At 36.2% G+C, this 25,876-nt stretch overlaps 2 protein-coding genes across 2 annotated transcripts; both read left to right on the forward strand.

Annotated features, from left to right (window-relative positions):
- The first annotated feature begins 6,659 nt into the window (after positions 1-6,659).
- LOC140142949 (uncharacterized) lies at positions 6,660-12,535 on the forward strand. Its single transcript, XM_072164977.1, has 3 exons — positions 6,660-6,940; positions 9,721-10,133; positions 11,673-12,535. Exons 1-3 carry the CDS (start codon positions 6,660-6,662, stop codon positions 12,062-12,064), a joined length of 1,086 nt encoding a protein of 361 aa, XP_072021078.1. The 3' UTR covers positions 12,065-12,535.
- A 9,987-nt stretch (positions 12,536-22,522) lies between these two features.
- LOC140142880 (uncharacterized) lies at positions 22,523-24,790 on the forward strand. Its single transcript, XM_072164899.1, has 2 exons — positions 22,523-22,975; positions 24,024-24,790. Exons 1-2 carry the CDS (start codon positions 22,612-22,614, stop codon positions 24,419-24,421), a joined length of 762 nt encoding a protein of 253 aa, XP_072021000.1. The 5' UTR covers positions 22,523-22,611; the 3' UTR covers positions 24,422-24,790.
- Positions 24,791-25,876: the final 1,086 nt, after the last annotated feature.

The following is a 25,876-nucleotide window of genomic DNA, read 5'->3' on the forward strand; positions in this document are numbered from 1 at the left end:
CATAAAACGTATTAATAATTTTGTTTATTCAAAAAGCATTTTTGAAAACTTGCTGCACATAATTCCAACATAATACTATAGTGAGAGATGGTTCACAAATGTAAAGAGACTTTTGGGACACCCTAGGCCTATTATATTCCACACTGTATATTATGTATGTTGAAGAAAACTTTAATAATTTGCATTATTTTGTTACTTGCTTAATGTATTTTGTATTATTTAATGATCATGATGCATTATTTTTTCACCATCAGGGACTGATCGTTATTTACGGCAGGGGGGTAATGGGTGTTTTGGAAAAAATATCGACAAAAAAATTAAATTCGCGTTCTCCCCTCGCGTTCGCACAAAATTTTCGGATTCCCCCCTTGTTTTCCTGAATTACTCTATTTAAAACTTTTAACACCCCCCCTTTTGGTTCAACAAAAATTTTTGCGTTCCCACCTCAAGACCCCCCAAAATGCCCACTCCCCCCTGGCGCAAATAACGACCGCTCCCTCATTGTGAAATATCGGTTAATAATGTAATTTTATAGCAAGCTTTAATTTATTAAGGGATCTAAAATGAGCGTTTATTGCGTTTCGACAGTATTTTTTGAGGGACATGAGAGCACCTCAGACCTATCGAATTGCATTCTGAATACGAAGCATGTCTTTCTGATATCAAATAATTTTCATTTTTGAAAATCACAATATAATACCAATTTTATGACAAATTATAAAAAATTGATATTTTTCAAATTTTTGATATATAACAGTCCTCGAAGTAAATTATATAAATCTAATGATATATACTTAACGTTTATGTAGGTGGGATGAAATGCCGACGGTCAATTGAAAATTTTGACCTTTCATATTGAAGATATAGATTTTTTTACCAAAAAGACCTAATTTTTTTTGGTTTTTTGGGCACAAAAATCAATATCTTCTATATGTAAGGTCAAAATTTTCCATTGATCGTCGGCATTTCATCCCACCTACATAAACGTTAAGTATAAATCATCAGATTTATAAAGTTTACTTCGAGTACTGTTAAATATCAAAAATATCAATTTTAATGATTTGCCATAAAATGTGTATTAAATTGTGAATTTCAAAAACCAAAATTATTTGATATCAGAATGACATTCTTCGTATTCAGAATGCAATTCGATATGTCTGATGTGCTCTAATGTCCCAAAATAAATACTGTCCAAACGTTCATACCCCAGCCCTTAATGGCGTATCAGAAATTATTGCGAATTTGGAATAAAATGTTGTCAGTAAATTCGCTTTTCTGGCTATTGTTTTTATGACTGAGTACTTTAAAGGAGTAGGCCCTATTATGTGATCCTAGCATCCTCTTTTTTATAACATTTTCAGTTGATATCCAAGAAAAAAACCCTTCCAAAATTTCAGTTGATTCCGGTTTTGCGTTTGCGAGTTATATACTGCGCCAATAAAGTATCCTTACAGTTGGAAAAATAATCACAATTTCAAAAAATGAACAATATTTGGGTAAATTTGTTTTTTTAATAGATGCACTATCTAATCCTGCACATTATGACACCACATTGAATCCGATGTGACCTCTAGAAGTAAAGTTACAAGCAATTGAATAGACGAGGGTCCAATTTTAAAAGTGACAAACTGGCCTATACAAGGCGTAAAAAGATTCCAACAAGCGAAACAAAGAGACAACACAGTTTCTTCAATGAAGCGTTATTTAAAACAGTTTTTATTTCAGTTTTACTTTCTATATTTTTCATAACTTTCATTTTATTTGTCAGTTCTTTTGTTTCAGTTTTCTTTTATTCCATTTGTTTTTAAATTAAAGCCAAACGCATAAATTAGCCATTCACCACTCTCAAACCAGATGTCTAGTCTGTGGAGTTTTGAATAGGCCAGTTTGTCACAGTTTGGACCTTCGTCTAATCAAATTCTTGTAACTTTGCTTCTTGAAGTCACATTGGATTCAATGTGGTGTCATAATGTGCAGGATTAAATAGTGCATCTATTAAAAAAAAACTTACCCAAATATTGTTCAGTTTTGAAATTGTGATTATTTTTCCAACTGTAAGGATACTTTATTGGCGCAGTATATGGTCAATTCCAGCGAAAGCGGGACAAAATTCTCTCTATGTTAACTTTCCACTTTAAAATGTCATTAATACAGGAAATCACGTTATTGATGGAGCATATCATGTCACGTCCAATATGCTCTCTTTGTGCATATAAGCCTTTACTAGCAAGTCATACCAGGGGACAAGTTATGATGGCTTAAATGAATTGGCGTTACCCACGAATTCAAAGATAAAGCACCATATATATCATTGAATGTCCTTCAATCAAAATGAAATTATTACCGTTAGAAAGACGTTTGCGTGATCTCTCATCATATGTAAAACGATTGAATTCCACCAAAGTTTGTGGACTCTAGAGGCCATTAAGTCAATTTGGCTAATAATTTTGTTATCCGCGTATCAAAAATAAAATGATCGTTCTGAAAAATGTTTAAGTGAATATGCCATAAATGACTATATCATGAAACGAAGTTTCGTTCTATAATTCTGAGGTCCAAGTGATTATTTTATGCAAATACGTTTTACCCATAAAATTCCATAAAATCAAATTTGACGTTACCCACGTATCAACTGTTACCCACGAGTCCAGCAAATATAAGTGCCATAACTTAAATTAACATTTAATGACTTTGGACACTGAATCGTAAAAATACGTTCAAAAAAAAAAAAATAATCTACGACGGTTTAAACTTTTGTTACCCACGAATCCCGAATAGATGCTAACCTTGAAAAACAAGGTGATTGTTTATTTTAAGTTTAAATCAGCACATATTCAAGCCATGGGTATGCTATAATTTTTACAGTACTTACAGTTTATGCACCTAAGAAACGCAAACCCCAAACGGTACTATAGTACTTATAGCTTTACCCACGAATTCGGCGTTACCCACGAATCCAAGGATTTACTCGTAAATTATATGTTTCTTATGCATCTTAACATTTTGAAAACATGCGAAATAGGTTCCAAAACAGTCCTGTTTAATAGCGTTCTCTTGAAGGTACACTGAAGCTGTATCATGAGGTTTTGATTGATTATCCTAAATTACCATTTTTTGGGTAAATGCAATTGGTTAGAGAAACGGGAATCATTGAAACACAATGGAGGAATAACCGCATGATGGTTTCCAACCTTCTGTAATATTTTTTATTTTGCCGCCTACCAATACATACCTTCAAATATGTGTTACCCACGAACATTTTGGTTACCCACGAATCCCTACTTAAATTATAGTTAACAATGTATTGATAATGTTTTAGTTCATAGGAACTGTCAAACACGAGTTAATAGAATATTGCTGCATGAAAATATGGAATGATTTTACTAAAATAATAATATAAAACTGTTTGCTCTGTCTGTTTGAATTTGGCAACTGCATTATTCTCAAAATGTTTATACCCAAAATGCCATAATGATCCATTCTAAATATTCCATGTAGTTTGTATTTTGATTAAAATTCATTTTAGTGCCATTGCAGCCTGAATTATTGACATGCGGAAAAGTATTTTTTATTTTTATTAAAAAAAATACTAGGAAATGCTATTTTCCAGACGCTGTTACCCACGAATCCATCCGAGATCCTCATCCTGCGACGAGATACAAAATCTAACTTTATATTTATATGAAGCATTTATTCTAATCTTTCGAAATAATACAGTAATGTTAAATGACAGCCACTTTGGAAAGAGTTCGAAGAATTGACACAATCTTAACTGTACACCTGGTTCTTTCTTAAAATTTGTAATAACCAAAATATTTCTTTGTAGATATATGTAATAAAATTCTTTTTACGTTCAAAGTCTTCACCGATTTCTAGTGTATATGAGTCACACATAAAATATTGAAAGATATTAAAGAAAGTGAAATTTTATGGCGTACAACAGGTGAAAAAGGCTTGAATTCGTGGGTAACATGCATATGCGCATTTAACACTTTATTTGGTCTAGCAAGAAAAGTTATTTTTCAATCCGATGGCACATCCACCTGATGATTCACTAGATATGATTGTCTCATTTGATAAGTCTAGAATTGAAAAGGAAAACATTTTCAAAATGGCCCCCAGAGAGAATTTTGTCCCGCTTTGGCTGGAATTGACCATATATGCATGATTATGTGTATTACCTGCTCCATGTCCATGGGCCACAAGCAGCGTAATTTCGTTCTGTTACACTAGCCGTGTAAATTCAAATTCTACGATACGAATTAATCTGCAATTGTTTATAAATTGCTTTAGGCCTACTGGTGAAGGATAATGTCATTCAAAACGTTGGCGAAAAACGAAGAAAACAGCAGCTCATGAGAAAGTTGAAACCCGAAATAGGCCGTGTCAGATATAAATTACAGATTCATGCAAATGCCTTATTTTGTCTTTCAATACACGGCTTTTGGCTGAACCACTAGCAGGCTATAATCCCGGGCTATAATAGCACATCTATTATACCAAAATACGAATTTTGGTAATTTTGCAATCCACTGGATGAGCAAGTCACCGAATGGGCCTTGAGGAATCGGATAGCAACGTTTGCAGTTTGCACAGTATTTTTGGGACATGAGAGCACATCAGACATATCGAATTGCATTATGAATACGAGGTATGTCCTTCTGATATCAAATAATTTTGATTTTTTGAAATGCGCGATATAGGCCTAGGCCTAATACAAATTTTATAGCAATTTATTATAGAGGTTTTTTTTAATATCTCTGATATTTGACAGTCCTCGAAGTAAACTTTATGATACTTAAAGTGTATGTAGGCCTAGTTGGGATGAAAAGCTTGCCATCAATTGAAAATCTAACCTTTTATATTGAAGATAAAGCCCCCCAAAGGGGGGGGCAATCATAATCATTATTTGAATTCAGAAAGACGTTCCTCGTTTTCAAAATGTAATTCGATATGTCTGATGCAGTGGCGAGGAGGGGGGGGGCAAAGGGACAGCTGCCCTCCCCCCGGTTTGCGAACTTTAAATTTGGATTTTTAGAGATACATAAAAGTACATAAAAGTATACATTTTCAGAAAGGAAATGATGCAAGAAATCCATCTAGCATGGCAGATTTATGCAAAATCAACAGTTTTTGAAAAAAGCGTCAAAATTGATTTTATTTTTCATGCCAATTTTTTTCGGTCCACCATAACAACTTACCTTAAATATCCAAATTGATGAAAATTGCATGATGTGTGTTCTAAAAACACAAAACTAGAAACAATTTTATCACATTTTTGAATTTTCTAAAATATACCTTTAAATAGGGGGCCTATCCTAAATTTGGGTCAAAATTGAAAACAAAAGGCAAATTTTGATCCTTGTTGACCCAATTGTTTAAACGAAGAACAATTTTAACATTTAAGAAAACCGTTACTAGTTTTGTGTTAGAACACAAATACCAATTTTCGCCAATTTCGATATTTAAGTCAAGTTGTTATGGTGGACTGAAACAAAAGAATTGGTATGAAAATCAAATCTGGTGCTTTTCTTAAAAACTACTAATTTTTCAAGATATCTACCGTGCTAGTTGGATTCCTTGCATCATTTCCAAATACATTTATGTAATTATCATCTCTACTTAAAAAAAATCAACGTCTGGGCAGAGTTGCCGTCTGTTTTTCTTACAATAATATAATAAATTATGTAATTATTATTAGGGTTGACATTAAACGAGTATTGTCTTATACCGCCTGGTTTTATATTTTAAAAATAAACAGCGCCACCGCTATTTAGCGAAACAAGCATTAATGGAAACTGGTTCCGTGATGGTAATTCGGAGAGGGCCTACTTCTTGTGAAGTCGACTCAGACGATGGCGGTCAACGTCATTTTATTGCGGCAACAGTTAATAATATCGTAGGCAAAACAGACAATGTGACGGCAACAGTGCCTGGACGTTGGCCAGTAGGCCTATTCCCCAAGCCGAGGTGTGTTTCTTCTCTAATTCTGTGGTTTTGACTCTATTGGCACCGTGACAGAAAAAATACATTTCCTATATAGTGCAAAATTTCTAGAAATGTATACGTTTATATTTAATGTAAAATTTTATGATGAAGTTCAAGCTCGAAAGACTAAATTTGTTTAATATTATCAAAATGATCACGATTCCTCGTATATATTCAAAATTCAGTCAATTCGGTATGTCTGATGTGCTCTCATGTCCCACAAAAATTGCCAGTGTGCAAACGTTGTTATCATATTCCTCAATTCCCTCAAAATATTTCAATTCAGAAGGAAATACTCAGAATTTTCTGTATTCAGTATTCACCTGTGCAAACACTCAGAACGCAAAACTGATCACACTCTATCGTTATGCAAAGTCGTTTCAAAATACGTAAAAACGTCACTATCAGAGCCCTTAACCTCGGTACTAAATAAACACGGGACGACTGACGTTTTATTGACGATGACATAACGTTCTATCTGAATAAGAACGTAAACATGGTAAACAGAGCAAGGACGACATCTACAACTGAAGACTTTCCTATAATGAAATTCACCTGCACGTTGTACACCAGGAAACTTTCTCATCTTCTCTTATACAAGTATTTAGCTTGGCTTGGTTTGACCATATTCTAAATCATTGTACTAAGTATCTCATCATTTAAAAAAAACCATGGCATCAAATAAATCATCGTACGCTGAAAATGAAAGCAAGGGCACATCATCGAATGATGAGAAGAAGAGGAAGAGTCTAGCCACAGCTTACATGGTATGGTTTCCTTTAGGCATATTTGGTCTTCACCGTATGTACTTGGACCACTGGTTTATGGGGTTTTTGTACATGTTTACTCTCGGTTTATATTGCGGAATTGGCTGGATTGTTGATGGCTTCTGCTTGCCAAATGTTGTTAAGGAAACCAATGCGTGGGCGGAGGAGGAGAGTCGAGTGCATCGGTGGCTATAATTATACCTATAGGTGATGGAATGAAATAACGAATTTAGGGATATCTGATCTAATAAAAAGTAACATTTTGTGGAAAACAAATACAATTAATTACTTATGGTCATGTTTTGTGAGATGGGACCCCAATTATGTCACATCTTGCAATTTGTCCAAAATCAGAGGCTCCTTTTTTGAATTTCTGATTATTTAGAAAACATTGTCAGGATTGCAAATCTGTCAAGTTTTTACAGGTTGATTCCAATTAAACATACCTAAAAAATACAATTTCTTTACCACTCCACATAGTACATTAGTATATTAAATTGGAAAATGAACTTGATATTTGGAATGTACACAATGATATTAGTCCATATATAGTTTATACTGATTTGTTAAGCCCGTTGTGTTATACTCTTTTTTTTTTTTTTTAAGTCATATTTAAATTCTTTAAATTAATGTAAAATTTCCATAAGTGCCATTAATTGTAGCATTTGTAAGCAAATGCACTTAAAAGTATTGTGAATTTCCATTTCCACCGCCAGGAACACGGATGTCCTCGACTTTACTTCTTACATGTCCCCCTCATACCAAGGATTCGGGCGAAGTTTAAAGTTTAACCCCTTGATGACATTTGACCTCGGATGACTTGCCCCATTTCACTCTGTATGTTGCAAGCATGTGATTTGGAAAAGTTTTAGCTTTGAACATGTTGAACAGCGTTATCATCCATATGCAGTGGCGTACCCCCCGCCCGGGGGGGGGGGGGGCACTTCAATTTGAAAAGGATATAGGTGTAGGGCTGGCGCTTTCGCACTAAGGGGCATTCGGTGAGAGCAACATGTAAAAAATATGGGGTCATTGGGTGAGAGCATGATTTTTGGCATTCGGTGAGAGCAAAATGTAAGAAATATGGGGTCATTGGGTGAGAACATGACCTTTTTTTTAAATGGAATCTTTGGGTGAGAACCAAAACAGCGACACAAAAACCTCGAAAATCGAATTTCTAGTTCTAAATGGCTTCAAATTTCTTTATTTTTTCAAAATAAGTAACAAAATCAGTGATAAATGAAAGTTGCTGTTGCAGATCAAATGGAAAAATAGGGGGTCTTCGGGTGACAGAGCGCGGAGCGAGCATGTGTTCGTAAAAAATATGGGGTCTTTGGGTGACAGCGATGCTGAAAAAGGGGTCTTAACAGTATACATACGCGTCACCTCCAAAGTTGAGTGCTCCCCGGGGGCGTACCGGTCAAAATTTCCGGGAGGAGCTGCAACTACATGATAATTCGATACCGTATGTTACCAAACTGCAATTATTTGGTTGGTTTTGGTCTAAAACAGGCCAAAAGGAAGATGGTCATACCAAATTGGTCAATTTTATCGCGAGAGTCAGGAGGACGGTTTTGACACATCATAGAAACGGGAAGGCCCCTAAATTTGTTGTTATTTTCTGAAAGCCCAAAGCCATATACCCATTACTTGAGTGTTATCAGTATTTGCAATGAACTGATGAAATGATAGATAACCAACAACTTTTGTACATCTTTTTGCTTCATAACAATTTCAGAAACAAAGTAGGGAGCAAATAACAAAAATATTTGAAAATCTTCAAAATTCGATGAACGGTGGGGATGATAGGTCTACATGTTATTTATTTTACTTGGCCTAAATCAATTATAGCTATCGTGAATTCGCGATAAAAGGTGATATATTCATCAGAATCAAAAACACGACCGTAAAATATCAAGGGAAATTCACAATAACATTATTTTGCATGCATCGACTGCCCCCGCATCGATATAATCGATGCAAAGTCACCATCACTTGATGACAGCTTCATATGATCATGATTCATAAATCGATGTTTACGTGCAAATCGTGCAAATGTGTAGCTTTTTGTTATTTAGATACCCTACGTCACAGTGATTCAGGCACTCGTGACATGTGACACATTCTGATTCGCCTCGTAATTATGCGATACTTTAATTGGAAGAGGGTTGCCCCAATCTCCTATTCGATGTAGGCCTACATGATGCAAGGGACATAATTTTGACATGCTTATATGGGGGTGTCATGAAATGAATATTTAATGTGGTTTTATTTGACATTACTGACAAAATTACAGTTATTTTGAATAAATAAATATATCTTATTATTTTATTTTATTTATTTATTAATATTATTCATGATCTTCATCTATAACGTTGTCTATAAGGGACCCAGTGTTGAAAGGGACCCAATGTTGAAGGTCTGTGTACACTGATTAGATTAAAACCATGGAGGAAGTCATTATTCTATCTGTATATATGTGGATAAAAAATAACACCCTCGAATTAATGAAATACTGAATTGATATATTCAACATCAATTTTGCCTCTTCAAGGGGGAAATCCGATGACAAACTTGAGTTTTTAAGGCTTATGTTACGGGCATAATTTATACACGTTTGTAGGCCCTGGTATTGAACAATGTACGGTACCTTATTTGACCGTTTAAATAAATTTTAAATTAATAAATAAATAGATCTTATTATTTTATTTTATTATTTATTATCATTATTTTATGATCATCATCTATAGCGTTGTCTTTTTAAAGACAGTGCTTGTTTTATTGTGACCTCGTTTATTAATAATCACGGGACGATTGACAATGAATAATTCATTGACGACGACGACGTCACTTCCCGCTGTTGAATACGATTATGTAAACAAGCAAGCGTGAGAAAAGCTTATAAATTACGGTCAGTGCATTGAGAATTTATTCATCAGCACGCGTAGCCTGGACCACCGGTTTGACCGTATTCTAAATCATTTTATCTCATCAATTTAAACAACATGGCATCAAATAAATCATCATCGTATGCTGAAAATGGAACCAGTGGCAATCATCTTTGTGAACAGAAAAATAAAAGTCTCGCCATGGCTTACATATTCTGGTTTCCTCTGGGCATTTTTGGTCTTCACCGTATGTACTTGGACCACTGGTTTATGGGGATTGTGTACATGTGTACGTTAGGTTATTTTGGAATCGGCTGGATTGTTGACGGCTTCTGTTTACCAAGTATTGTTAAGGAAACCAATGCGGGGTCTGAGTACGAGGCACGTTGTAGCGGGTGTAGTGAAGCAGGCTTGAGATACCAGCCTATGTTACGTTCGCGTACACTCCGGGATGCATGGATACTCACTTTAAATCCATTAGGAATTATTGGTAAGTTGGGGACCGTTCGGGCCCCGTTCGGGGACTGTTCAATATTGTACCCATGACCCACATTTGTTTATTTGGGCCATGAGGGGGAATATGCTGTTTTAAATGGAGAACATTAGAAAAACAACTGGACATTTTTCGTCAACTCCCATTTCTGGCCATGTTATTTCAAATACTAGGCCTAGGCATATGTAGCTATTAATTTCTACAGTAAATTGTGTAACATGTCCTATTTTTGGTTGGTCTTAATTAACCATGGAATTATGGAAACTTTTGGACCTCATAACTGGTAAATGTTTGGTCTTTTGATTTTTACAACAAGAATGAGCAAATCGCTGAATGATATGGCCTTTAAATTAATGCACAGGCCGCGGCAGCCTGATTACCTTTTAGAAATAATTGCCGAGTAGGAGGGATTTCAATCAAATTATATAAAGATGCATTACAATATAGGCCTATGGCTAATATGGGTGACGTTCATGGTTTCTGAGAATTTTTCTCCATATTAAATGCGCGTGATATGAATTTCACAAGCGAATGAAATAGGCCTATTCCACTTAAGAAACAGAGTGAGTATATTGGGTCACTGAAAAGATCAGAGGCCTGCGCAAAATCTAAGACCAGTTGTGACGTGTCATGTCAAATGGAGACACTTTTGGGCATGTTATCAATTTTGAGGTTTCTACATATCTTAAATATAGGCCTAGAGATATTTTTCGCCACAACGCCGTTTTCCCCAATGAAATCGGACATTCCCAAGCGAAGATATTGAGTTCGTAAGTTATGGTATTATGAAATTGGAAATTGAGATATCGGCCTTTAAAAATATTATTGACAATGTTAATAAGAGTAGCAATTACCTTGAAAAAAGTCTCAAACAATTCAAGATGCCAGTTATATTCCGGTCTCAGACAATATTTTTAACATTAATAACATCACAAATTCGCAACAAACCCAAATTGTGAAAAAATCACCCCGGGCAGATTTTTGGCTATTTCTCCATTTACGATCCTGCCCAAAAGTGCCTCCTTTTGACATGACACGTCACAATTGTGCCACCAACTGTAGTAAATAGATGGGTATTAGTCAGAGGATGATTTAAGGAAGCCCCATCATGCACTGTAAAAGTGTTATCACTCGAGTTTCAACTGCCACTTTACTTTTCAAATCCCATTGAACTCTGTGCAAAAGATGTTGTTTTAGAATTGCCCGTGTGTCATTATTACTTGGTCGGTTTCAGATCTAAAGTGATGTATGCATGAAGGATAATTCACACCTTCTGTAGATAACATAAAATGTGAAATCGACCAACCTTTGGAAGGTGTTTTTAGTGTAAATATATCTGTCAAAATTCAAATTTCACCATGCACGTGTGTATGCAGTGGGCGGGCAGTGGTGTCATGTTCACTCACACAGCTGTGCTAACCAGTGCTAACCGCAAGACTTGCTGGGAAGTGCTTAAATCATCCTCTGGGTATTAGTGTGCCACCACAGATATGGAACACACAGTCTATCTAATGACCGCTATTTCGTTCATTGCAGGTATTCAACACCAGTACCTTGGTAGGCCTTGGTATCGCCTTGCTTACCAGTTAACCGCAGGTCTATTCCTAGTTGGTTGGGTATCAGACATCTTTCGCATGTCAACTCTTGTCAATCAAGCAAATGCAGAAATCGAGCTTCTCCGCAGTGGAACTTCAATGACAGAAATGAAACGTCAGGATATATGGGACTGCAAAACGATTGAGGCGTACATTTTTGGCATTCCCTGTGGCATTTTTGGCATGCATCATTTTTATCTTGGTCGGTATAAATATGGGTTCCTCTATTTATTTACCTTAGGGTTATGCTTCATCGGAGTGATAGTGGACGTAGTGCGCATGCCAACTCTTGTTGAGCGTGCAAATCAAGAACGCAAAGGCTCAGTTCAGTAAACGTAAAACGCTAAAAGCATGATCTTATTCTTAGCGTTCTCTCACGGCATTTTTGGTGCACATCATACCTACCTGATCAGACTACCGTGCTCGGATAATATGGGATGATCTTCGGACTCAAAATGGACATCCTCACTCAAAACAGCATAGCCTACACAGCTATATACACTACTCAAAATATTTAAAGGATCAGAAATTGAAAATTCTGTCTTTCAGAGTCACGGGGCTTCACTACATATAATGCAAAATTAATGTTCTGTAACCTGAGCATTAGTGAATGAAATTCACTATAAGCCTATCTAGATCTGATTAACAATGTTAATGTTGTTTTTTAAAAATGCTAACAAATAAGTTATGTCTGATCCTTTAATTTTTTGGAGTAGTGTAGAATTATATGTATTCCCGTATAAGGTATCCTGAACAATATTTTGTATATCCATTAAAGCAAGGTATAATAATGAACAACCGCAATATTGAAACGGTCTCACAAAACAGTTTCGTCATCTGAACAGTGTGTGCAGTATAGTTTAACGAAAATGCATCAGTGGCGTATAGTCATTTTCGCATGTCCATCAATTACCGAAAAACGGCCGACGCCCCTCAGTCAGATCCAATACCTGATACCCCGATAAATCACGCTATACACTACTGTTACGAGTCGTACTTGACTCAAGGCCAAAATCACCTTTTACCCGAACTCACACGAATGCACAACACAAATACACTGTTTATTTAAGCTAACAAAATCTAAGTCTTTAATTGAAAACAAAGTATGATTGGTACATATAATAACAATATCGCATATACAATAAAATCACACAATGACAGTTTTACTCTATGACTACTTAACCAGCTGTCTTCTTGTTGGTGATCCTAGAGTTCTTGCAATGTTCTGGACGACTGATGTAATATATCCTTATTCGCTTGTCCTGCGAAGTCCAGTGTACACTTGCGCTTGTAAATCCTTGCGTATAAAATCCTCATACGAAAATGATGATGCTTTCTCCAATCTCCTTTGCGCTGTTATCTCCACAAATATATCTCCTTGCACTGCTTTCTCCTCAAATATATCTCCTTGCGCTGCTTTCTCCAAAAATGGTGTTTCTTTCACCAATCACTCTTTTTCCAGGGAACCGGTTTCTTTAACACAGCTCCACTGTTTCTTGACAGATGCGTGGCCTTCACAAACCCAGCAAACTCCAGCAATTTGACAGAAGAACTTTTAATCCTTTGATGAGGAAGAGCACTTTTGTATGCTCGCTGTCTTCTTCGTTGCTGTATTAAAATTAGCTCAATTATTGGCTATATAAACTGGTTAAAATGTACTTCTTTTTTTATGCATTAATACCATCACACACATGTGGAGTTTTCAATCTCCCATGGCATTCTGTAAAGTCCCAACAAAAGCCTCAAGCTTTTTATATCAGTACTCATGCAAAAAACCCATCATCTATTAATAAACCATTACTTCAATCACATTTTCACAACATTGCTGCAATCTTGGGATTTCCCAAGATTAATTATACACATTCACCTTTCACATTACATCACTTCCTGGGGGGTTTTCCTGATGGTGCAACAATGAACTGGGGCTTTCCAAGTTCCAAACATAGATCTGACTTTGTTTACAATAATTTGGGGGAATTCCAAAATACAAGGGGGTTTCCCATCTCGTGAAATACTTTCAGCTTGTAAACAAAGTTAAATAATTAAATTAAATCAAATTACTCAGGGCACATCACACTTAGACACTACCATCAGGGAGGGAGAGGGAGGCGAGTCTCGGCCGGGCATAACAACATGCGATATGGAATTTTGGTCTTTAGCCTATATTTTGTATTGAACTATATAGGCCTACATTTTCAATAGAGAATTTGTATAATTTTTAAGTATTTTATTTGTATAAAATGTGTTTGTTGTTAATATTTACTGACATTAATTTTTACAAAACACATGTACATTTGTATATGGGCATGCCTTGTCATATTTATATTAAGTAGTAGGCCTATACATGGTATATACAACCGCTATACACTATACTCAAAATATTCAAAGGATCAGAAATTGACAGTTCTTTCTTTTCTTCTAATGAAGATGACTAAATTGTTTTTCAGTGCCATGGAGCTTCAGTACGTAATGCAAAATGTTCTGTAGCCTGAACATTAGTGAATAAGGTCTATTTAATAACAATGTTAATATTGTTTTTGAAAAGTCTGATCCTTTAATTTTTGGAGTATAGTGTATTTATTCCACCAGTAGCGTACCGTGGCCGCTCCTATCCGGGGGGGCTGAAGAAAATTAAATTGTGCCGCCCCTTCCTCGACAGCCCGAAAAGGTTGACCCATTTTTTTCGGTGGTTTGAAAATGTGAAAAAAAAAAAAAATTATTCTTTAAAAAAATTTTCCGCCCTTTATTCTTTACTAATTCTTTTTGCCGCCCTTCTTCTTCCATCGCCCCTCTTTTTGCCGCCCCTTCTTCTTCCGTCGTCCCTCTTTTTGCCGCCCTTTTCTTCCGCCGCCCCTTCGTTTTGGCCGCCCCTATTTTGACCCCGGGGGGCTGGCGCCCCCAAAGCTCCCCCCCCCAAAAAAATACGCGCATAAAGGTATCCTCTTAATATTTTGTATTTATCCAAGAGGTCAAATATCAAAATTTTGAAACGGTCTCACAAAATAGTTTCCTCGTCCTTGATCTGAACTTCCGTTTTTTGAGTGTTTTGTGCAGTACAGGGTGATTTAAAATGAACTGTACCCAACTAAAAAAATTCAAATTAAATACTTACCGACATTTAAATAATTTGTGTTTGTAAGCTATAACAGGATAGTATGTTTCCTATTATTGGTGAAAAAATCATGTCTTTACTTCTAATGGTTTTGAAGAAAAGTACATTCTTAGAAAACACACCAAAAACGATGTTGCACACGGATGAGTATTTCATTCAAACTATCTGTTCTACAGCATTTTGCTTACTCAACTGCCCTAAAACTCTTTCAGATCAACATAAATTGCGCATGTTTATTTAAAAATGAAAATAAGATGAATTGATAAATAAATACAATTAACATTAAATACTTACCGACATTTAAATAATTTTATATTGCGAGCTGTAATAGGGCTATGTTTCCTATTATTGGTGAAAAACATCAGGTTTCAAATTACGAGTGTACGGATATTGCACCAGCACCATTTCTATTTGAATTCAAATTTCCCTCTACAATTTCAAGTCAACGGGTCCTTTGTTCTACATGTATTATTTAACATGTAATCTTTCCAAACCTGACATTATTGATTTAATAATGCGAAATAACATTTGTCTTGGTTTTGTTGTACATGTACGTAATCATGGTAGTTGCATTTTGTTACTATGGTAGAGAGCACGGATAAACTTAATTCCGTGTGTTGGTCTAAAAAGTGGGGTGATAACTTGAAAATGCGATATCCTCTGACTAAAACCACTTATTATCAAAATTCAAAATTTCTACTACAGAACACTTATCACTGCTTTCTATGATAGTTTTTTAATATTTACAATGCCCGAAAATATATATAAAAACATTGGGTGAAGTTGGGTACAGTTCATTTTAAATCACCCTGTAGGCCTAGTTTAACGAAAGTGCATCGGTGGCGTAGAGTCATGTAGCATGGCCATAGAATAATTACCGAAAAACGGCCGATGCCCCTCTGTCATACCCAGTCCCCCCACCCCCGATAAATCACGCTATACGCTACCACCAGGGAGGGAGAGGCCCGGGGAGAGGGAGACGAGCCTCGGCCGGGCACTATACAACATGCGATATGAATTTACACATCTGATAATTTTACTCTTTATATTTCATCGCAATACACTATATAGCCTAATTTGTATTGAACTATATACATGTAAGCCTACATTTCAATAGAGAATTTGTATATTTTATTTCTATAAAATGTGTTTGTTGCGACCAGGGTTCTATTCATCATGTTTACCCGGGCATGTTTACCGATCAAAATATTATAGTACATATTTCAAAAGAGGGTATAGATTTGAATTGATGTGATGATATTCATTTAAGGGTAGACGAGGTATCATTGGTCGAAGCAACCTAAAAATCGATTTTTATTATCTAGATCAATATATTATTGAAAATTAACACCTTGATGTTTTGCAAAAGTTAGTTCTACAAATCGTATACTTAGCAAACTTGCTTAATTTATTGTTGTTAATGAGTTATGTACGTTTTACAAAAGTGTTGTTTCAGTCCTTTTACAACGTAACTCAAGAACCGCAGCACCTATAAAAGTATATCTGTGATATTTTAATTCTATACACGCTCGCTATGAATTGAGCAATGCAGTTTTTGTCAAAGCTCACTACCATTCGTAAGATGCTGTGAACTACCAAATCACAACAGTTTAAAATAATTAATAACCTTAAGAGGACACGTTAGGGCAGTGGTTACCGCTTTGGACTCATAAGGCCGTATAAAATTAATGTTTTGGTTCTCGTCCCCTCCCTCCTCAATTTCTGGGATTTGTCAGATTTTTTTATTTTTTTTAGATTTTTCAATTATTTTAGACTTTGGAATGATTTATGAATTTTTCATACATATAAATAAGTTTATTAGAGAACAAGGATCACTTCCAAGTCTTTTTGTGGTACTCTAGGGGTTTATCCTCAGAATCTCACATTTGAAAAAAAAAAAAGTGCCTCATCGTTTCCTCAAGCACTGTTGGAAAAGACCGAAAACTACTGACAATGCTGATTTTACATTGAAAAAAAAAAAAAAAAAAACACCTCCCTCCCTCATCAATTCATGAAAATCCTCTGGACGAGAGCCAAAATATTAATTTTATATGGCCTAATCTGAGATCTTGCTCGACGTGCGTGGGTTTCAAGTCCCCGTCCCACCACCGTGTTGCACCCTTGGGCAAGGCGCTTTGCCTCGCTTACCTCAACCCACACAGGTGCTATGGGAAGCTGTTAGGGTAGTCAAAGTCGTTGTACTGATGTATGCGCCATTTGTAGGCAGCAAACGTGGTTCTGACATATTCTAATGACGGCGGAATATAAAATGTAAAGCCCTTTGAGGCTGTTTACAGCATAAGGCGCTATATAAACATCTATAATTTATTATTTTTTATTTTATTTATTCAATATCTACGGTTTCACGGTTTGAATTACTATACATGTATGGCACGAGAAGGCATTGAGACAAATAGCATGCATATGAAATCATGTTCCAAAGATTAACGATCAAAAATGAAAAGAACAGATTAACTTTGCCATTTTTGTCTCCTTATGCACAAGTGCGTATAATTATTTTCTTATGTTCTTATTAGGTATGAGGTAAATATTAAAATAATAAATAGTTATATCAAGTTGGGCATCTTCTCTGGTCGAAGCAGCCAAAAATTGATTTTAATTATCAAAATCAATATATTATTGACAAATAAAACTTTGATGTTTTACAAATGTTCATTCAACAAATCATATACTTTAAAAACTTGCTTGCTTTAGTGTTGTGAATAAGTTATGTGTACGTTGTTTCATCAGCCTCATACAACATAACTCTAGAACCACAGGACCTACAAAAGTATATCTGTGATATTTGAATTCTTCTACACATTCAATGCAATTTTTGCCAAAGCTCACTACCATTCGCAACATGCAGTGAACTACCAAATCGCACATCAAAAATTGGTGGGATGCTCCCCCGGAACTTTTAGGTGGTGGGTCTTTGGAAGCTGACGGTGTACCGGTAAAAGGGGATCTGTTGGAGCTGCGAACCGGGCTGCGAACAAGTAATATGGGGACTTTAGGAGCTGCGAACAGTCAAAATCAAGGATTTTTCTTGTTTTTTTGTTGAAAATCGCCTGAAAAAAACCCAGAAATATGAGAAATGAGCATTTTTTTGGGGTCTTTTACAGCTGAGGTTTCAAAATCAAGGGTCTTTCGGGGCTCTATGTTGGTCAAATATATAGGGGGTCTTTCGGAGCTGCTAAATCCAAAAAAGAGGGTCTTTCCGGTGATGCATGTTATACCCGTATGTTCATTTTGTGTTAAGTGCCCCCCGGATCGCAACAGTCTAAAGTAGTTGCTATACCTTAAATGAAATCCTAGTACAAATCGTCTCCAATTTGTGTTCTCTTTAAACATAGCTTGTCAACTTTCAACATGGGAACACGTTATGTCACCGATAACAACATTTTGTACAAAGGTCAATCTGGTTTTCGTAAACAACACACACCTCTACAGCTCTCCTTAAAACGATTGATAAATGGAGTACAGATATATAGATATGATAATTACGTTGGCACAGTCATTGTAGATTTAAGTAAAACCTTTGACATGGTAAAATCATAATCTGCTTGTTCAAGATGCACGCATTGGGTGTTAAAGATAATGAAAGAAAATGGTTTGAAACATATCTCACCAAACGTACTAGCCTACCCAATATGTCTCTAATATTAAATAATAATTCCATTTCTGTACCTCGTGTTATATCATCAGGAGTTCCACAAGGCTCTATCCTTAGGCCACTTTCATTTCTTTTATTTATTAATGACATGCCAAATGATCTAAAACACCCATTTGTTGACACGTATGCCGACGATACCTTGCTTTATGTTTGCAGCAAAGATGTTAAGGGGGTACTACACCCATTGCATTTTTTTTGCATTTTGTGAAGAAATGAGAAAAAAATTAGACAAAGTGGTATGCAAAATGAACTGAGGCAAATCTTCTCGTTCTATTGGTGGCATCGGTATCAATGTAGCTTACATGCTTCTAAAGGTAGAAGCCAAAAGGTGGTACATCACTGATGTTTTAAATTCACTTCATTTTGGAAAGCGGATTTCGTTAAAATTTTGGATACGTGTTGCTAACATATTAGGGAAATAATGTTGATATGTAAAATGGGAATAAGTGGTTCCTGATTTCTTTTATGACTTCATGAACTTGGTGCTCCACAACTATCAAAAAACGGACTAGTTAAAATGCTTCTATTTTCAATGTTGAGCTATATTTTGTTATTTCACTGAAACTTAATTAAGCCATATAGGTAACAGGTTACCACAACCACATTACAGCAATGTTGAAAAAGATTGTATTTCTTGTCACCTATACCACCATTAGGTAGCTTTCCAACAAGCTTCACTTTTGTGATTTTGGTAACTATTTTATATTTATTTGTCCAATCCATCTCAACTAGGCAATCTAAATTGTACTCACCATTTACATCCCAAGGTATTTTAGTATATCCACCTCACACATTTCCATATCAAGTAACAGACAAAATATCAAAATTGATGCCTCATTATGATATCACAGACTGTCGCGTGTATTCAAAATGGATGCCTAAATTTGACCTGAACCAAGTGACCTATAACCTGACCTTGATGACCTTATAGCCTTTTTAAATCTCGTTTCCTAACAACATATTATAGAATATACAAACATGGTGTAGTATTAAATTGGCTATGCATCCACATGTGGAAGAGCTTATTTAATTTATTCGGTGTTATTTAGCATGCATCATTGAGTACATTTCTATACGTTGGTATAGGCCTGCCTGTTAAAATTACTATTTGGTGTCAGCTGCAGTGTAATACATTTAAATTTTATTACTGCTCAGTCCTAACATTTCTGGGTTTTTTAAACCAGAAAGCCAAGACCCTTGGTGGTCGCAGGTCCAAAAGACCCATTTTTACCTCTTCGCGGCTCCGAAAGACCTACATAGGCCTACCTACCAAAATCAAAAATTTATGTATTAATTTTGTCGCGATATTTCGAGCCAGGAGAGCTCAGGAGGAAACTCCCCTAGCTTTCCCTCTTCCCCGGTAAAATCGGACCTCTTCCCATATCCCTGTCCCATCATATCCGGATGGCATCCCTTGAATTTTCAGTAGCCCCTGAGCACTATTGGGAGCTATTGGTCTTAGCCTTGCTTCGGCCGAAAGTTATAAATAAATGAATGAATGAATGAATGAATGAATGAATGAATGAATGAATGAATGAATGAATGAATGAATGAATAAATAAATAAATAAATAAATAAATAAATAAATAAATAAATAAATAAATAAATAAATAAATAAATAAATAAATAAATAAATAAATAAATAAATAAATAAATAAATAAATAAACTATTAATTAATTAAATAAAATAAATAAAAGTATTATTCGCCAAACACGACATCATGATTTTTAAACGAAAATCACAATAACATACTAGTATCGACGCAAAGTCACTTTCACCTGATGATATCTGTCATGAGCATACTTGATTAATCGATGTTTTAAAGATTTTTTAAGTAGAAATATTTTGTCCGATACACGTGCAAATGTAAGCTTCTATATTTAGATAACTACGTCACAGTGATCCAGGCACTCGTGACATGTGACACATTCTGATTCCGAGACTATAATGGATACGTATAACAGCGTTAACCAATCGCCTCGAAATAATTATGTGACACTTTTGCCACTGAGAGGGCCGCCCAACTCCCAAAAGATGTATATTATAGGTCTACATCATGTAGGGAGAAATAATAATTTGACATGCTGAAATAGTGGGTAAATGTGACTAATGGTCAAAAAATGTAATTGTTTGGTCAAAATATTATTTTCTGGTCAAAAATATGATATTGTCCCAATATTGTTTTTGATTTGTGGTCAAAAACCGAGGTTAAAAATTGTTGAGAAAACTTGTCAAAAATCGCTTACCTCCCTTTTGGCAGCGCCACCCCCCCCCCTTTTGACGCGCCAAAAATCTTTGCCCCCCCCCTTACACACTAGGGTTGCCGTCTCTCTTTTTCTTACAATAATTATGTGATATTAAGTGTTGACATTAAACGAGGATTGTCTTATACCGCCTGGTTTTATATTTAAAAAATAAACAGCGCCACCGCTATTTAGCGAAACAAACATTAATGGAAACTGGTTCCGTGATGGTAATTCGGAGAGGGCCTACTTCTTGTGAAGTCGACTCAGACGATGGTGGTCAACGTCATTTTAATGCGGCAACAGTTAATAATACCGTAGGCAAAACAGACAATGTGACGGCAACAATGCCTGGACGTTGGCTAGTAGGCCTATTCCCCGAGCCGAGGTGCGTTTCTTCTCTAATTCTGTGGTTTTGACTCTAGGCCTATATATTGGCCCCCGCGTTACAGACAAAAGTGCAATATATTTCCCAGTGCAATGTATACATTTTCCCATGAAAATATACAATTTCGGATTAAAAAGTAATGGGAAAAAACTTATAAGAAAGTCATAACTCGGAAAGTTATATTCATAGAGAGCTCACACAAAAAGTATTCACAATGAAATGGCGTCAATTATGTTTTTGTTTTTTATAGTATTTTTTTGACTGAAAGAAACGACACACGAAACACGGTCTGTTCAGGTATAAATGATGTGCGCCAAAAATGCCGTGAGAGAATGCCAAGATCATCAGCGTTTGTATATTAATTTCTACCAAAATTTGTAAAAACATCATTGTAGGATGCTACGTAAAAGGTGAGCCTGTCTTGTTGACCATGGATGTGAAAACTCACTTGAATTTTATTCCGTGATGTGTAAGCTATCATCGCACAGTGCAATGCGTCGAGAATCAGATTTTGAGAGCGAACGGGTTGAGCTAAAAAAGTGAAGTAAAAATCTACACTGTTGATCTGCAAAAAAAGATAGGCCTATTAAGAGTGTTGCTCCATAGCCAAACAGTTCAAACATAGCTCACCCCATGCTACCCTATACAAGTATACTCTATAAATTTGCTGAAGGGAACTTCATGGGAAGTCAAATATGGTGAGAAATCAAAGGTAGGGTAACGGTTAAAACAAATGAAAACGTTTTTAATGAATGAAACATTTTTACTGATATTTTCAGTCCGGACAACTTTACTCTATTGACTTCCTATATCATATATATAAGTCATATTTGGATTCCTCATGCAATATTCTTTCTAGAAATGTATACTTTTATATTTTATGTAAAATTTTATGTTGAAGTTCAAGCTCGAAAGACAAAATTTGTAAGGATCACGATTCCTCGTAGGCCTTATATTCAAAATTCAGTCAATTCGATATGTCTGATGTGCTCTCATGTCCCACAAAAAATGCTGTGCAAACGTTGTTATCATATTCCTCAATTCCCTCAAAATATTTCAATTCAGAAGGAAATACTCAGAACCTTCTGTATTCACCTGTGCAAACACTCAGAACGCAAAACTGATCCGCACACTCTATTGTTATTGTTATGCAAAGTCGTTTCAAAATACGTGAAAACGTCACTATCAGAGCCCTTAACCTCGGTACTTAAATAAACACGGGACGATTGACGTTTTATTGACGATGACATAACTATCTGAATATGAAGTAAACATGGTAAACATGGTAAACAGAGCAAGGACGACATCTACAAAGACTTTCCTATATGTATAATGAAATTCACCTGCACGTTGACCAGAAAACTTTCTCATCTTCTCTACTACAAGTATTTAGCTTGGACTTGGTTTGACCATATTCTAAATCATTGTACTAAGTATCTCATCATTTTTTTAAAAACAACATGGCATCAAATAAATCATCGTACGCTGAAAATGAAAGCAAGGGCACATCATCGAATGATGAGAAGAAGAAAAGTCTAGCCACAGCTTACATGTTATGGTTTCCTTTAGGCATTTTTGGTCTTCATCGTATGTACTTGGACAACTGGTTTATGGGGTTTCTGTACATGTTTACTCTCGGTTATTGCGGAATTGGCTGGATTGTTGATGGCTTCTGCTTGCCAAATATTGTTAAGGAAACCAATGCGTGGGCGGAGGACGAGATATGTTGCTCGGACGGCGAAGCAGGCTGTAGATACCAGAATCTACGTTTGCGTTCACTCCGGGATACAAGGATACTGATTCTCAATCCATTGGGAATTATTGGTAAGTTAGGACACTGTTCGAACAAAGCCTATCGCAGTGCAAGTTGCTCAGCGTCAGATGATATTTCACCACAATTTTCAAAATTGGATGCAAATGTATAGGAATTATAAAGTTTCATAACAATCAATCCAAAAACAAAATTTAACCTTTTGTTTGACCTTTGGTGACCTTGAAATATGCCATATCAATTTAAAAAAAAAAAAATCATGATTATATATATCCAAAAGTTATTTTATTATTTTTTATGATGAACGCATTCAGTTTAACGTTAGCGCCAACACAAAGTTGCACAATTGCATACATATATTGTGTACGCTGTAAAGTTGTGAAATCCGGATATATAGGCCTACCCGGGACCGTCATAAATCGGAAAATATGGTAAGGCACCGCCTCTAGACATGTACATATCGTTTGGATTGTTACTGCGCGATGAAGTGCGCAGTACCGAAGTGCGCATTGGCATGACGACATCACAAGTCTACCCGCAAAGGCTTATTACCGAAAAGGTCAATTGTTCGCAGCACAAATCAGAGGTATGTATGTACATGTATGTATAGACGAATCCAACGAGCCAAGTCATGGTCAGGATTTGGTCGACCATTATTGGGTCCCCGCAGCACCAAACTGTCGAGTTGGGTGGATTAAAGCCGCTTAAAAATCGATGTTAGATTATTTTGTGTTGTAAACTGTCATCATTCTTTTGTCAACGTGTAACATGGGTGATAGAATGCAGTTTAAAATACCCTCCAAGGCCGCATCATTTCACATTTTAGGTCAGATGGAGCCGACGGGGACCCAGCTTTGGCTGCCACTGAGGTGTAGGAATGCGTGAAATTGTATTCGTCCATAGCAGATTCAACCCATCGTGGGACGTTGATTTCCAACAAATCCAGGCTGCCGGTCAATCATTTGTATCTCGTCTTATGACCCCCGGTAGCCTGGATTTGTTTGAAAAAATACCATGATATGTTGAATCGATATATAATTATGATACACGATGGGCAGTGAGCTACAGAGAAGTCTAATGCCGTTATTTTGTTCATTGCAGGTATTCAACACCAGTACCTTGGTAGGCCTTGGTATCGCCTTGCTTACAACTTAACCGCAGGTATATTCCTAGTTGGTTGGGTATCAGACATCTTTCGCATTTCAACTCTTGTCAATCAAGCAAATGCAGAAATCGAGCTTCTCCGCAGCGGAGTTTCAATTGCAGAAATGAAACGTCAGGATATTTGGGACTGCAAGACGATTGAGGCGTACATTTTTGGCATTCCCTGTGGGATTTTTGGCATGCATCATTTTTATCTTTGCCGGTATAAATATGGGTTCCTCTATTTATTCACCTTCGGGTTATTATTCATCGGAGTAATAGTGGACCTGGTGCGCATGCCAACTCTTGTTGAGCGTGCAAATCAAGAACGTAAAGCTGAAGGCTCAGTTCAGTAACGGTAAAACGCTATTTCATCTTGGCGTTCTCTCCGGGCGTTCTCTCACGGCATTTTGTGGCGCACATTATTTATACCTGAACAGACCGTGTTCGTCTCTTTCAGCACTCTGGGAATCTTCGGACTTGGATGGATCGTGTGAAATCGTGACTCCTTCCGTATGCCGATTTGAGTTCGGAAATCAAGTTTATTCGATTTGAATATACTGTTATTTACATCCAAATCTCGCACAACGTACCCTATTGCTCCTCTCAAAATGGACACCCACAATCAACACAACGTAAACTATACTCAAAATATTTAAAGGATCAGAAATTGACAATTTTTTCTTTTCTGCTCTAATGGTAATGTCTAAATTGTTTTTCAGTGTCATGGGGCTTCGGTACATAATGCAAATTAATGTTCTTAGACTGAACATTAAGTGAATGAAATCAGATTAACATTATTTGGATGCTCTTAATGTAAATGTCCATAAGTGCCATCAATTGTAGCATTTGTAAGCAAATGCACTTTAAAGTATTATTATATTGTGAATTTCCATTTCATCGCTAGGAACACGATTTTCCCAGCGCAATCGAGCACAGTGTGAATCATTGAACCTTCTATAACCTTTGACCTCGGATGTCCTCGATTTTACTTCGTACATACCCCCTCATACCAATGATTCGGGCGAAGTTTAAAATGTAACCCCTTGATGACATTTGACCTCAGATGACTTCCCCCATTTCACTCTGTATGTTGTAGCATGTGATTTGGAAAAGTTTTAGCTTTGAACATGTTGAACAGCGTTATCATCCATATGCAGTGGTGTACCGGTCAAAATTTCCGGGAGGAGCTGCAACTACATGATAATTCGATATGTTACCAAACTGCCGGATCCGGAAATGACAAAATAAATTATTTGGTTGGTTTTGGTCTAAAACAGGCCAAAAGGAAGATGGTCATACCAAGTTGGTCAATTTTATCGCGAGAGCCAGGAGGACGGTTTTGACACATCATAGAAACGGGAAGGCCCCTAAATTTGTTGTTATTTTCCGAAAGCCCAAAGCCATATACCCCTTACTTGAGTGTTATCAGTATTTGCAATGAACTGATGAAATGATAGATAACCAACAACTTTTGTACATCTTTTTGCTTCATAACAATTTCAGAAACAAAGTAAGGGAGCAAATAACAAACATATTTGAAAATCTTCAAAATTCGATGAACGGTGGGGATGATAGGTCTACATGTTATTTATTTTACTTGGCCTAAATCAATTATAGCTATCGTGAATTCGCGATAAAAGGTGATATATTCATCAGAATCAAAAACACGACCGTAAAATATCAAGGGAAATTCACAATAACATTATTTTGCATGCATCGATCCCCGTATCGATATAATCGATGCAAAGTCACCATCACTTGATGACAGCTTCATATGATCATGATTCATAAATCGATGTTTACGTGCA

This window comes from Amphiura filiformis, chromosome 20 (assembly GCF_039555335.1).
Source record: "Amphiura filiformis chromosome 20, Afil_fr2py, whole genome shotgun sequence".
Classification (NCBI taxonomy): domain Eukaryota; kingdom Metazoa; phylum Echinodermata; class Ophiuroidea; order Amphilepidida; family Amphiuridae; genus Amphiura; species Amphiura filiformis.

Excerpts from the sequence above, each read along its gene's own strand:
- LOC140142949 (XM_072164977.1), top strand. The coding sequence starts at position 6,660 with ATGGCATCAAATAAATCATCGTACGCTGAAAATGAAAGCAAGGGCACA. Across the intron at positions 6,941-9,720 it reads GAGGAGAGTCGAGTGCATCG|ACCGTATTCTAAATCATTTT; the intron begins GTGGCTATAATT and ends ACCACCGGTTTG. Across the intron at positions 10,134-11,672 it reads AAATCCATTAGGAATTATTG|GTATTCAACACCAGTACCTT; the intron begins GTAAGTTGGGGA and ends CGTTCATTGCAG.
- LOC140142880 (XM_072164899.1), top strand. The coding sequence starts at position 22,612 with ATGGCATCAAATAAATCATCGTACGCTGAAAATGAAAGCAAGGGCACA. Across the intron at positions 22,976-24,023 it reads CAATCCATTGGGAATTATTG|GTATTCAACACCAGTACCTT; the intron begins GTAAGTTAGGAC and ends TGTTCATTGCAG.